Here is a 15,318-nt window from a genome sequence, read left to right on the forward strand (position 1 = left end):
TCATAGAAGTCCAAAATGTGTTTTGTTTTCTGACCATTTATCAATTTATATTATACGCTGGGGACCCAGTCCATTTGGAATGTATAACAAGAGGTTCTGCTATAGCAATTTAAAACAGATAACCAGCAGGGTGTCTAAAGTCATGGTTGATGACAGACTGTCTCATTAGGATTAAGGTGCATTCAGCATTGCTCTTTGTGGGCAGTTACTCTTCAGAATGATCATAACAAAAGTGCACACTGTTTAGACATCAGCTGTAGGATGCCAAGCAGTGGAGAACCTCTTATAGCTTTTCATCCATCTTAGTACTAATGCAGCATCCACGCCAGAACCACTAGTCTCAAAAACAGTGACTTCCCAAAGCAATCAGACTGCCAAACACCTCCACCCATTAATCCACACACCACTACATACACATCACCTAGCGTCACTTTACGTACATACAATCACTCCATGTATTTAACAGCTACTTGTACATTGTGTTTTACAGGACTGCTTCTATTATTTATTGTGTGTGTGGGTGGTTTTTTGTTTTATTGTGTTCTTTATGCTTATTGTGTTTCTCATGCTGCATTGAATCCAGAGTTACGATCATTTTCTTCTCCTTTACACTCACGTACTGAAGAATGGCAATAAACAATCTTCAATCATAAAACTGAATCTTAAAATCTTGAATCTTAAAACTCTTGCCAAAATCAGTATGGAACCGGTGTGAATTCTGTTCTGGCTCAGGCTTGAAATCCAGACAGGAAGGAGATTTTTAGAAGTATATGTCACAGAACAGACCCTTTGACCCATGATGTCAATGCCAACCATCAAGTACCTATCTATATGAATCCTACTTACCAGCATTTGCTCTGTACCTTTCCATGCCTGAGTGACTTAAATTCTTCTCTAGGATATTTATTGAATGTTGTGAAAATACTTGCCTCCATCACCACCGAATCCAGTGCATTCCAGATTCCAAGCACTTTTTCTGGGTGAAATGGTTCTCCTCAGATCTCTTCTAAATCTCTTTCTCTTTCCCCTAAACCACTGTCCGCTAGTTTCAGGTACCCCAGGCTTGCAAAGAAGTTTCTCAATCTTCCCTATCTATAGCCTTCATAATTTTGCATGACTGTCAAGTCTCCTCCTCTCCAAGGACATCAAACACAGCCTATCCGGCGGTGTCTCCTCATTACAGAAATGCTCCACTACAGGTAACTTCCCCAGTGAATCTCCTCAGCACCCTCCCCAATATAATCACATCCTTCTTATAGTCTGGCAACCTGAACTGTAAATACTAATCCATTTGTGGCCTAACCAATATTAGACCATGGAACAGCAAAGTACAGGGACAGGCCCTTCAGCTTACTGTCACTGTCAACCATGATGCCTATTTACACTGCATATTTGCCTCCACATAGTCTACATCCTTCCATTTCCTGCCTGCACATGGTCTATATCCCTCCATTTCCAACCTATTCCTTTCAATAATACAAACTGATCTCTTTAAAGAGAGTTGGACAATAGAACATTGTCCTATCAAGTGAAACTTTACAGAGTGGAACCTTTATAGAAATTTATGTGTGTAGTACTGATTAAAAATTAAAATGTGCCTCTGACCCATCTGTATGCCATTTGTCTACAGAGATTTATATATGGTTTTATAAGACACTGTTATTTATGTTAATATCCAGATGACTGCTCCACTGAATTATCCTTTTGGAAACTGAAGAAAGCTGAGCAGAATAAGGAGGTGCAGTGAAGCTACTGCACAATATTTAGTGATGTCTTTTATATGCTTAATAGTTCCTCCACAGCTCCATTGGTAAATGTCTTGCTCATACTGCAGTGAACTGGGTGATGTCTGTGCAGTGCGGTCTGACCTCTGCTCTGGCACTGGTGGAGATGGTACAATGGCTTCATTGAGATTGAGCCAAGAAGGGGACCAAGTTCCTTCTCCCAGTCTCTTCCCGGTCTTTCACAACCGTAAAAGGAGTCAGGCCCAGCTATGATGGCTCTCATCATGAAACTGTTTGCCGAATCTCACTTTTGAAGACGTTACTTGAAAAATAACCACGTGATCCTTGGGTATGTGAGGCTACTCCTTCCAATAGGGAAGGGAGAAGTTAGGAAAAATTTAGATAACTAGCATATCTTCCAAATATAAACAGAACTAGTTAAGAATTAATCAAAAGCTCACATTGGAATGTCAAATTCAAAAAACAAATTTATGAATGAATTGTTAGAAGGTTCAATTACCCCGTAGCTTTAATATCACAAGTTATTTATGTTCAATTTATTTGTCTATGCCAAAACATTGCAAAAAGTCTGAGTTATCCCAGTGCTTAAATCAATATCTCCTTGAATAACATATTCACATTAATCTGATCAACCACTCTACTTAGCCACTGCATGGCACTGTAAACATTTTAAACTGCTTTTCATAAAGCCGTTCACATGCTGGTATTTATGTATTTATGCCTATTTTATTCCATATCTGTACTTTAACTTCATTTTTATATAATTCTTATAATTGTTAAATATTGTTTTTAAATCACATGTTGTGCCAACACACCACAACAAATTCCAAAAACATGTAAATGTATATGGCAAATAAAGTTGATCCTTGATCCTTACATTTTATAAAATATTTGACAAAACAGGGTAAATACTGTTGACTAAATTAAAAATATTATTATTCAGGAGCTTGGGACTGCGCAAAATTTGGGCAACACAGTAACTCTACAGGTTTTGCATAGGGAGTTCAGGGAGTTAGGTGCAAAGCTGAAGGGCAGGACCTCCAGGGCAACAATCTCAGGATTGCTACCTGTGCCACGTGTGAGTGAGGCAAGGAACAGAAGGATTATACAGATTAATACGTGGCTGAGAGGATGGTGCAGGAGGGAGGGCTTCAGGTTTTTAGATAATTGGGCTTTGTTCCTGGGAAGGTGGGATCTGTTCCGACGGGACGGTTTACACCTGAACTGGAGCGGTACTAACATTCTTGCAGGAAAGTTTGCTAGTGCTTCTCGGGGGGGTTTAAACTAAATTTGCGGGGGCAGGAATCCAGAATGCGAGAGAAGATAGCGAGGTGAAGAATAAAGGACAGGTGGGGACTACACGGTTCCGAAAAATTAAGTGTGTAGTAGAGAAAGGTGAGGCAGAACATGTACAGAGGGATGGTTTGTCGGAACATGGAGTTAAATGTGCAGAAAGAATAAGTAAATTTAGGAAGGACAACAAAATTCAAGGGGCGTATAGCCCGATGGGAATTCGGGGAGCTCGGTTAAGCACAACAGGCAGCGATTTAAACAGAGAGAGGAGAAATGGTCTAAAAATTCTATATCTGAATGCACGGTGTCAGAAATAAGGCAGATGAGCTTGAAGCTCAGGTGCGAATGGGTAACTATGATGTTGTTGGGATAACGGAGACATGGCTGCAGGGAGATCAGACCTGGGAAATGAATGTACAAGGGTATACGTGCTATCGTAGGGACAGAAATGTGGGCAGAGGGGGTGGGGTGGCCCTGTTGGTGAGGAATGAGATTCAGTCCTTTGCAAGGAGGGACATAGGATCAGGAGAAATAGAGTCTGTGTGGATAGAACTGAGGAACAGTAAGGGCAAAAAGACCCTAATGGGTGTGGTCTACAGGCCACCAAACAGTAGCATGGATATTGGGTGCAAGTTGAATAGGGAGTTAACACTGGCATGTGGCAAAGGAAATGTCGCAGTAGTTATGGGGGATTTCAACATGCAGGTGAACTGGGAGAATCAGGTTGGTGCTGGACCCCAGGATAGGGAGCTTGTAGAGTGCCTACCGGATGCATTCTTGGATGCATTGGTAATCATTTTCCAATGTTCCTTAGATTCAGGATCAGTTCCTGAGGATTGGAGAATGGCTAATGTTATCCCACTTTTTAAGAAAGGAGGGAGGGAGAAAACAGAGAACTATCGTCCTGTCAGCCTAACATCAGTAGTGGGGAAGATGCTAGAGTCCATCATAAAAGATGAAATAGTGGCATATCTAGATAGCAGTGATAGGATTGGGCCGAGCCAGCATGGATTTACCAAGGGCAAATCATGCTTGACTAATCTATTGGAGTTTTTCGAGGATGTAACCAAGAAGTTAGACAAGGGAGATCCAGTGGATGTAGTGTACCTCGATTTTCAGAAGGCATTTGATAAGGTCCCACATAGAAGATTGGTGGGTAAAATCAGAGCTCATAGCATTGGGGGCAAGATATTGACATGGATAGAAAACTAGTTGGCAGATAGAAAGCAAAGGGTAACAGTGAATGGGTGTTTCTCGGAATGGCAGGTGGTGACTAGTGGGGTGCCACAGGGCTCAGTATTGGGACCACAGCTGTTTACGATTTACATCAACGATATAGATGAAGGCATTGAGAATAACATCAGCAAGTTTGCTGATGATACTAAGCTGGGTGGCAGTGTGACATGTGATGAGGATGTTAGGAGAATTCAGGGTGACTTGGATAGGCTGAGTGAGTGGGCAGATACTTGGCAGATGATGTTTAATGTGATTAAGTATGAGGTTATCCACTTTGGGAGTAAGAACAGGAAGGCAGATTATTATCTGAACGGTGTAGAGTTAGGTAAGGGAGAAATACAAAGAGATCTCGGAGTCCTTGTTCATCAGTCACTGAAGGTGAATGAGCAAGTGCAGCAGGCAGTGAAGAAGGCTAATGAAATGTTGGCCTTTATAACAAAGGGAATTGAGTACAAGAGCAAGGAAATCCTTTTGCATTTGTACAGGGCCCTGGTGAGACCACACCTGGAGTATTGTGTACATTTCTGGTCTCCAGGGTTAAGGAAGGACATCCTGGCTGTAGAGGAAGTGCAGCGTAGATTCACAAGGTTAATTCCTGAGCTGTCCGGACTGTCTTACGCAGAGAGGTTAGAGAGACTGGGCTTGTACACGCTGGAATTGAGGAGATTGAGAGGGGATCTGATTGCAACATATAAAATTATTAAGGGATTGGGGAAGATAGAGACAGGAAATATGTTCCAGATGCTGGGAGAGTCCAGTACCAGGGGGCATGGTTTGAGAATAAGGGGTAGGTCATTTAGGACAGAGTTAAGGAAAAACTTCTTCTCCCAGAGAGTTGCGGGGGTCTGGAATGCACTGCCTCAGAAGGTAGTGGAGGCCAATTCTCTGGATGCTTTCAAGAAGGAGCTAGATAGGTATCTTATGGTTAGGGGAATCAAGGGATATGGGGACAAGGCAGGAACTGGGTATTGATAGTAGATGATCAGCCATGATCTCAGAATGGCGGTGCAAGCTCGAAGGACCGAATGGTCTACTTCTGCACCTATTGTCTATTGTCTAATGCTGTTATCTCCAGCTCTAGCCAACCCAGGTACGATACTGGCCTCTGGGGCTGAATTTGTGGTGTGCGCATTCTCCATATGACCACGTGGGTTCTGCTTGGCTGCTTCAGTTTCATAGCACAAACCAAAGGCAAGATGGTACGGTATTACGGTATGTTTGGCTGCTGTAAATGAAGGGGGTCATAGCAGAATCAGAGGGTGGTAATGGGTACGTGTGAGAATGAGGTAAGGGGAATTGTGGGGGGGATGAGATTGAAAAGATAGCTTTGAGAATGGGCATGAAGTTGATGGACTGAATAGTCTTCTTTTATGTAAAAAGGAAACTTGAAAACCCACTGTGGTCGAAGTGACTGCTCCCAATATAAAGACACTTGTGCAGACAATGTAGACTTCAGATTAGACTCAATCCTTGAGGACAACCCATTTGATTTAAATCATTGACATTGTGTATCAGTAAAACAGCTATCCTGATTTTAGAAGTAAATATTCTTACAGAAGAGCTACTTGACTGACTCTGTGATTTTACCTTTGGAATTGCTGGACTGAGTAAGGTAACCTTCATTAGGCATGTACATGGAGGGACAGCCAGGAATATCTAGGGAAAAGACAAATATTTGTTGGTTATAACGAGGTCCTGCAGTTTCACCAGTAATTCAGCAGCAGAGACAACAATAAACTTACCTACTTTAATTGAGTATTAGTGTACAGACAAATATTAGTAAATGGCAATTATAAACAGAAATTTGTAGAAATAATGCATGCAATAAGTGATGTGCATTATACACTCCATGGCCACTTTATTAGGCACACCTATAATCAGCAAATCATGTGGCAGCAACTCCATGCATAAAAACATAAAGACCAAGAGATTCAGCTGCTGCTCAGACCAAACATCAGAATGGGGAAATAATGTGATCTAAATGGTTTTGACTATGGAATGATTGTTGGTGCCAGATGGGGTTATTTGAGTATCTCAGAAATTGCTGATCTCCTTTGATTTTTGCACATAACTGTCTATAAAGCTTAGAGAAGGATGCAAACAACAAAAAAAGAATCATTGAGTGGCAATTCAGTGGATGAAAATACCTCGTTAATGGGCAAAATCATACATTCAAAAAATGACATGAACGGACATTCAGTGTCCACATTATTAGGTACAGGAGGCACCTAATAAAGTGGCCACTGAGTGTATGTTAGATATAACTCCACCCTTATTTAATATCTCCATTACTCAATGAATTCAACTTTTACAAATGGGCTTCAAATTGACTCAGAATTTGCAGTGAGGAGAAATGATACTTCCCAGTACCTTAAAAAAAGCTGCTTACAAAGATCTAGAGACTTCAATGCAAGAACTTCTCCTATTCTGATCCCCTTGTGCTGTCAAAGTGATCACTGGCATCCAGCATACGTGTGATACAACAAACAGACTGAGCGGCCAGCCAAGTAAAAGTCTCACACAGTCAGCCAGGATGTAATGTTAATTAACTTCTCAAACATTACACAGAGTGCTAAATAAAGGTGGCAACATACATATTTTGATTAAAGTAGAAGCTAAAATATTATAAACAATTTAAAAAGTCAGATTTAAAAAATCACATTTTAAGTATCCCTGTAAGGAAATTAGATATGTAGTGCTAGATAATATACTCTCCAATAATTATAATTTAGTTGGAGTTCAATAATCACAGCTCTAGAACATAAGACCATAAGATAGAGGAGCAGTAGGCCATTCGGCCCATTGAGTCTGCTCCAACATTCAATCATGGGCTGATTGACTTCATCCAGTCATTCCCACTCCTCTGCTTTCACCCCATACCCTTTGATGCCTTGGCTAATCAAAAACCTATCTATCTCTGCCTTAAATACACTCAATGACTTGGCCTCCACAGCCGCTCGTTGTAACAAATTCCACAGGTTTGCCACCCTTTGCCTAAAGTAATTTCTCTGCATCTCAGTTCTAAAAGGACATCCTTCAATCCTGAATTCGTGCCCTCTTGTCCTAGAATACCCTACGATGGGAAATAACTTTGCCATATCTAATCTGTTCAGGCCTTTTAATATTTAGAATGTTTCTATGAGATCCCCCCTCATTCTCCTGAACTCCAAGGAATTCAGCCCAAGAGCTGCCAGACGTTCCTCATACGGTAACCTGCTCATTCCTGGCATCATTCTTGTGAATCTTCTCTGAACTCTCTCCAATGTCAGTATAACCTTTCTAAATTAAGGAGCCCAAAACTGCACACAATAATCCAAGTGTGCCTTATAGAGCCTCAACATCACATCCCGGCTCTTATATTCTATAGGTCTAGAAATGAATGCCAACATTGCATTCATCTTCTTCACAACTGACTCAAACTGCAGGTTAACCTTTAAGATATCCTGCCCAAGGACTCTCAGGTCCCTTTGCATCTCTGCACTTTGAATTCTTTCCCCATCTAAAGAATAGTCTGTCCGTTTATTTCTTCCACCAAAGTGCATGACCATACACTTTCCAACATTGTATTTCATTTGCCACTTCTTTGCCCATTCCCCTAAACTATCCAAGTCTCTCTGCAGGCTCTCTGTTTCCTCAACACTACCCGCTCCTCCACCTATCTTTGTATCATTGGCAAACTTAGCCACAAATCCCTTAATACCATTGTCCAAATCATTGACATACATCGTTAAAATTAACGGTCCCAACACCAACCCCTGTGGAACTCCACTGGTAATCGGCAGCCAGCCAGAATAGGATCCCTTTATTCCCACTCTCTGTTTTCTGCCAACCAGCCAATGCTCCACCCACGCTAGTAACTTCCCTGTAATTTCATGGGCTCTTATCTTGCTAAGCAGCCTCATGTGCGGCACCTTATCAAAAGCCTTCTGAAAATCCATGTGCACCATGTCTACTGCATCTCCTTTGTCTACTTGCTTGGAATTTCCTCAAAGAATTGCAGTAAGTTTGTCAGGCAGGATTTTCCTTTCAGGAAACCACGCTGCCTTTGGGCTGTCTTGTCATGTGCATGCAGGTATGTCATAATCTCATCCCTAAAAATCGATTCCAACAACTTCCCAACCACTGACGTCAGGCTAACAGGTGTATAGTTTCCTTTCTGCTGCCTCCCACCCTTCTTAAATAGCGGAGTAACATTTGCAATTTTCCAGTCATCCAGTACAATGCCAGAAACTATCGATTCTTGAAAGATCATCATTAACGTCTCTGCAAGCTCTTCAGCTACTTCCTTCAGAACCCAAGGGTGCATTCCATCAGGTCCAGGAGATTTATCCACCCTCAGACCATTAAGCTTCCTGAGCACCTTCTCAGTCATAATTTTCACTGCACAAACTTCACTTCCCTGACACTCTTGAATGTCTGGTATACTGCAAATGTCTTCCACTGTGAAGAGTGATGCAAAATACACATTCAGTTCCTCTGCCATCTCTACATCTCTCATTACAATATCTCCAGAATTATTTTGTATTAATCCTATATCTACCCTTGACTTTCTTTTACCCTTTATATACTTAAAAAAGCTTTTAGTATCTTCTTTGATATTAGTCACCAGCTTCCTCTCATAATTAATCTTTTCCTTCCGAATGAAGTTCTTAGTTTCCTTCTGCAAGTTTTTAAAAGCTCCCCAATCCTCTATCTTCCCGCTAGCTTTGGCTTCCTTGTATGCCCTCTCTTTTGCTTTTACTTTGGCTCTGATTTCACTTGTCAGCCATGGTAATGTCCTTCTTCCCTTCGAAAATTTCTTTATTTGGAATATATCTGTCTTGCACTTCCCTCATTTTTCGCAGAAACTCCAGCCATTGCTGCTCTGCTGTCCTTCCTGCTGGTGTCACTTTCCAGTCAACTTCGGCCAGTTCCCCTCTCATGCCATTGAATGTATTTACAAAGATGAACCCATCCATCCTGAAACCATCCATCCCCAATGACATTCCTTCCATTATGAGACCAGAAGTTGAGACGTCAACAGCCTCAGAACAGAATGATGTCCCTTTAGAACAGAGATGAGGAGGAATTTCTTTAGCCAGAGGTAGTGAGGCTGTGGAATTCATTTCCACAGACGGCTGTGGAGGTCAAGTCATTAGGTCTATTTGGAGTGGAAGTTGATTAATTCTTGATTAGTAAGGGTGTCAAAGATTATGGGGAGAAGTCAGGAGAATGGGGTTGAGAGGGATAATAAATCAGCTATGATGGAATGGCAGAGCAGACTCGATGGGCTGAATGACTTAATCTGCTCCTACAGTATGTTTTCTGGCCTTATTTGCTGCTGAATTATGTATGACTTAATTACTGCTCCTGCAGCAGTCCTCAAGCACACACTGGTACAAATAAAGGAGGACAAAAAAGTGTGTGGTAGGTCATGGTTAACAAATCTATTAAGAGTTTTTCAAGGAGGTTACAAGGAAAGTGGATGAAGGGAAGGCAGTGGATGTTGTCTACATGGACTTCAGTAAGACCTTTGACAAGGTCCCACATGGGAGGTTAGTTCGGAAGATTCAGTCGCTAGGTACACATGGTGAGGTAGTAAATTGGATTAGACATTGGCTCAATGGGAGAAGCCAGAGAGTGGTAGAGGAGGATTGCTTCTCTGGGATCAGTGCTAGGTCCATTGTTATTTATCGTCTATATCAATGATCTGGATGATAATGTGGTAAATTGGATTAGCAAATTTGCAGATGATACAAAAGATTGGAGGTGTAATGAACAGTGAGGAAGGTTTTCAAAGCTTGCAGAGAGGGATCTGGACCAGCTGGAAAACTGGGCTGAAAAATGGCAGATGGTGTTTAATACAGACAAGTGTGAGGTATTGCACTTTGGAAGGACAAACCAAGGTAGACATACAAGGTAAATGGTAGGACACTGAGGAGTGCAGTAGAACAGAGGGATCTGGGAATACAGATACAAAATTCCCTAAAAGTGGCGTCACAGGTAGATAGCATAGTAAAGATAGCTTTTGGTATATTGGCCTTTATAAATCAAGGTATTGAGTATAAGAGTTGGAATGTTATGGTGAGGTTGTATAAGGCATTGGTGAGGCCAAATTTGGAGTATTGTGTGCCGTTTTGGTCACTGAATTACAAGAAGGATATTAATAAGGTTGAAAGAGTGCAGAGGAGGTTTACAAGGATGTTGCCAGGACTTGAGAAACTGAGTAACTGAGAAAGGTTGAATAGGTTAGGACTTTATTCCCTGGAGCGTAGAACAATGAGGGGAGATTTGATAGATGTATATAAAAATTATGATGGGTATGGATAGAGTGAATGCAAGCAGGCTTTTTCTACTGAAGCTAGGGGAGAAAAAAACCCAGAAGACATGGGTTAAGGGTAAAGGGGGAAAAGTTTAAAGGTAACATTAGGGTTGGGGCTTCTTCACACAGAGAGTGGTGGGAGTGTGGAATGAGCTGCCAGATGAAGTGGTAAATGTGGGCTCGCTTTTAACATTTAAGACAAACTTGGACAGGTACGTGGATGGGAGGTGTATTGATGGATATGAGCCAGGTGCAGGTTAGTGGGACTGTGCAGAAAAATGGTTTGGCACAGCCAAGAAGGGCTAAAAGGCCCGTTTCTGTGCTGTAATGTTCTAAAAACAGCAGCTACATGGCAACTCCATCACCTGCAGCTTCCCCATCAAGCCACACCACCTTAGTCTGGGATATTTCTTTCATTTTCTCTGGGTCTAATCCTACAGTCCCTGCCTTCCCACATTTGGACGAGCACCTCCACCAGCAGGATTATAGGGCTTTAAGATTTTGCCTCACTTTCTCAGAGGCAGCTGCAGAGAGGCAATTAATGCTGGCTTGGTTAATAAATGTTGCATCCTGAAAAATAATATACAAAACATTAAAATCATAATTAGATCCTATAACGAAGTGTAAAGCTTTTGGGATATTTCATATGTTGTGACAATCTGAAGTTCACAATGTTTCAAGTACCTCTGACATAACTGCACGGAGAAAGATTAATCCACAGCCTGAAGGTGCACTGCACCTTTGAAAGCAACATTGTGTGACTTCCACAATAACTTCTCCTCATACAGTAAATGCAGGTATTTATTTTTCCATACGATACTGTACATTTTATCACTGAGCCATGGGGGGAGACCTGAAGACACATCTACTAGCAAACTAAGTTCTTCTTCCTTATGGTCATCACAGAGTTAATCAGCTATGAAAACTGAAGTGCACGCCTGGACTAAAACTGGTGTATAAACAATTTATGTATTCATAAATTCAGACCATAAAAGGGAATCTATTCAATGCAAAGGTCGCACAGTAGGAAATCCCCTCCTAATACCTCTCCATTCATAATGATTTTTTTCCATTAAGACATAACACAAGCCACATATCAAAGAAGAATTCCTGTGCTTGATTTCACAGAGAATTTGGAGAAGTGATGTGTACAAAAGTATAATTATAGAGCACATTGGATTAGTCACCACCCAGCTTTACCATCCATCCTTTTCAAATATGAGTTTGGAAGACTTCCAGATGTGCAATTTGCTTCCCTCATTTTATTAGGGAATGCAGGAAGGGTTCCAGTCTCAGCCTTACCATCCCTTACTTAGAAAAGGAAAAAGCTATTATTTCTATTTTGAAGAACAACAGGAGAGTGAGGAAAGAGGCTCAAAAATAGCTTTGCAACTTAAAATTCCCTATTTGGTTGTTACTGTTTTTTTTTGCCCATGTAATGAGGTGGTGATAGCATAGGATCTTGATGCAGAAAGTTGGATTTCCTGCTCCATTGGAGCTCCCAATCATTCATCATTGGCAGAATAGGAGGAGAAAGTCTGATAACTTTTTGTCATTAATATGCAACTTCAATATTTGGGGAGGCGCAGAGTTTGGGGTAAGGTGAGTGCCCGGGACACTGGTGGCAGTATCCAAAAGACTCTGGGGAGACTTGTGGTGGGAAGCTGCAAAGTGGTTGTTGAGTACTCAGCATCAATATAATTTCAACCCAGCCAATACACTGCTGCCTGTGCCTTAACTTGTATTGTCTTTTTCTCCTAAAACCCAGAGCTTTGTGGCTCCCGATTAAATAATGTCCCACTTTACAGTTTTTATACTCGACTTCAATCCCTCCATCATCTGATTTCAATCCCCAGTTCATTAACTCTACCTGTCTTTGGGATAGCTATAGTCATTCAAATCTGCACTGGTAAGTATTCCTGATTTTAACTGCTCCACTGCTGGCTGTCAGCCTTCAGCAGCTGAAGTCCTAAGCTCTGAAACTAACTTCTAACTTTTTCTATTATACATTTTCACCCCTTTAAGACATTCAGAATCAAAATGAGGTTTATTATAACTGACGTATGTTGTGAGATTTGTTCTGTGGCAGCAGTACATTACAAGGCATAAAAACTACAAGTTACAATAAAAAAAACAAGTAACTAGTGCAAAAGAAGCATAGTGAGGTAGTATTCATGGCTTCATAGACCATTCAGAAATCTGATGACGGGAGAAAAAGAAGCTGTTCCTAAAACATCGGGTGTGCATTTTTAGGCTCCTGTACTCCTCCGTGATGGTAGCAATGAGAATAGGACATATCCTGGATGGTGGGGGGTCCTTAATGATGGATGTAGCCTCTTGAGGCATCACCATTTTAAAATAGTGGGGAGGCTTGTGCCCGCAATGGAACTGGCTGAGTACAACCCTCTGCAGCCTCCTTTGATCCTACGCATTGGAGCCTCCACACCTGGCAGTAATGCAACCAGACAACATGCTCTGTAGAAATTTGCTAAAGAGACTTTGTTGACATACTAAATCTCCTCAAACTCCAAATGAAGTAATGCCACTGGTGTGCCTACTTTGTAATTGCATCAATATGTTGGGCCAGGACAAATTCTCTGAGATGTTGATGCCGAGGAACTTGAAGTTACTCACGCTTTCCACCGCTGACCCCACAATGGGGACTGGTGTGTGTTCTCCTGACTTCCCTTCCTGAAACCTGCAATCAGTTCCTTGGTCTTACTGATGTTATGTGAGGTTGTTGCAACACCACTCAACCATCCGAGCTACCTCGCTCCTGTACGCCTCCTCCTCATCATCTGAGATTCAGCCAACACCAGTGAAGTTTTGACCAGGCATCTACCCACGGAGCTCAGTATAGTATCAAACTCTCAGTGACAATATTCCTGTGAAATACTTTCTATTCTTTTCAGCCCTGATGAAAGGTCTCAGACTGAAACATCATCTGTCTATGCTCCTTCATAGATCCTGCCTGACTTGTAGATTTTGAGTATCTGCAGAATCTCTTGTGTTTGTGAAATACCTTGGGATACTTTACTGTTTCAATGGCCAGATGTCAAAGTTGTTATATCTACCACTCTTCCAAGTCCTCCTCTGAACTGGGCCACTGCTCTGTAAAATGTATCCTTTTGTCTTCCTTATGTGGTTTTAACTCCTACCACACCACAGGAATTCCATGAGTCTTTTTGATTTTATTGGATTCAGTCAGTAATTTATATTCAGAGTCTGTAATGGCATGACCTAATAAATAGGCACAAAAAAGCTGATACAGCCCCAAAGCCACTCCACTGTTTAGAACATCACCATCTCTCATAGCCAAACCTGTTACAGCAACACATCCGAACAAGAGCCGCTGAAAAATAACCAGAAGCTTAACTCTGTCTTTTCCTTTCTCTCTCTAGCCTGTGTAGGAAGTGGTTGCAGAACCCAAGTGGTCACTCAGCTGAGACCAGCTGCTTCAAAATGGCCCAGAGAAGGAATACAACTTTTTTTGGCCTGGGTCATCTTCCTTTCTCCCCTTGCAGAAGATACTAAAAGAGATTCTGCAGTTGCTGGAAACCCAGAGAAACACACAGAAAGTGCTATCTGTGGAGGCAGCATTTATGGAAAGGAATGGTTGATGTTTTGGGCCGAGACCCTTCCTCAGGAGAGCCTTGATGCTGGTGAAGGGTCTCAGCCTGAAATGCTGTCTGTTTTTTTCAGGCTGCTGGCCTGCTGAGTTCCTCCAGCATTTTGTGTGTTTTACTGTATTATCCCTACAGCCCAACCAGACTTCGCACACACTATTGTGTTACAGTGCAGTAGCAGCATAAGAGACTCAACTTGGGTCTCTGGATCAGGTGGATGTGAGAGATCCCATAACTCTAGCTAAAGCAGAGTTGAGGAATTTTCCCCGGCATCCTGAACAATGTTCATCATTTATGCAGAGTATCTGCTTATCTACCATTTTGCTTTGGGAAGATACTTATTGAACATCTAGTGCTGCTTCCCACAGCTGTCAGAGTTTCAATCGGAGTATGTGGAGTCTGCATATTCCTCTGTGACTGCATGTGTTTCCCCTGGGAGGCTTTGGTCTTCTTTCTGGTAAATTGGCTACAGTAAATGATCTCTAATCAGGATGGAGTTGATGGGGGATGAATGGGATTGCTGGGATTGATCTGACAGCCAGCATGAATTCAATGGGCCAAATGGCCTCCTATGTTGTAAAAATGAGTTATGAGATTATAGGAGCTTACCACGCACAAACTTCTTCCTGTGTTACCTAAGTAGCACCATTGAGTACAGTTCAAGAAGTGTTTCTTGAAAAATACTTAAGAAACTCAACAAGCCAGGCAGGGGAATAAACGGCTGATGGCAACTGTACATTCCCCTCCATAGATGCTGCCTGACTTGCTGAGTTCTTCCAGCATTTTGTGTGTGTTGCCCAAGGTTTCCAGCATCTGCAGAATCTCTTGTGTTCAGAACATTTCAACAACTGTAAACTGATTTGTGGAGTTCTGAGGCAGTGAACATTTCTATAGAAATACAGGTTACCTTTCTATCTAATAAACCCTCAAAAACCTCCTGTAAATGAGGGCATGGGATGGTAGGCAAGAGCTAACTGGGGATCTGCTGTGATGTCTCCTGAGCACAAATAGCTGTAGCCGCACAGTGCCCACATGGGAAAATTGAATAACAGGACGTGATGTCCCAGGTTACCTTTATCCACAAGTAAATTTTCAACAAGAGTAAGAACAAATTAAA

General features: G+C 41.8%; 1 protein-coding gene across 1 annotated transcript in view; it reads right to left on the reverse strand.

Annotated features, from left to right (window-relative positions):
• The window catches only part of etv4 (ETS variant transcription factor 4), a 114,843-nt gene that overhangs the window by 36,802 nt on the left and 62,723 nt on the right, over positions 1 to 15,318 (reverse strand). Inside the window, exon 9 of the mRNA XM_059956531.1 lies at positions 5,862 to 5,930. Coding sequence (XP_059812514.1) covers positions 5,862 to 5,930 — 69 coding nt within the window. The remainder of the gene's footprint in view (positions 1 to 5,861; positions 5,931 to 15,318) is intronic.

This window comes from Hypanus sabinus, chromosome X1 (assembly GCF_030144855.1).
Source record: "Hypanus sabinus isolate sHypSab1 chromosome X1, sHypSab1.hap1, whole genome shotgun sequence".
NCBI lineage: Eukaryota > Metazoa > Chordata > Chondrichthyes > Myliobatiformes > Dasyatidae > Hypanus > Hypanus sabinus.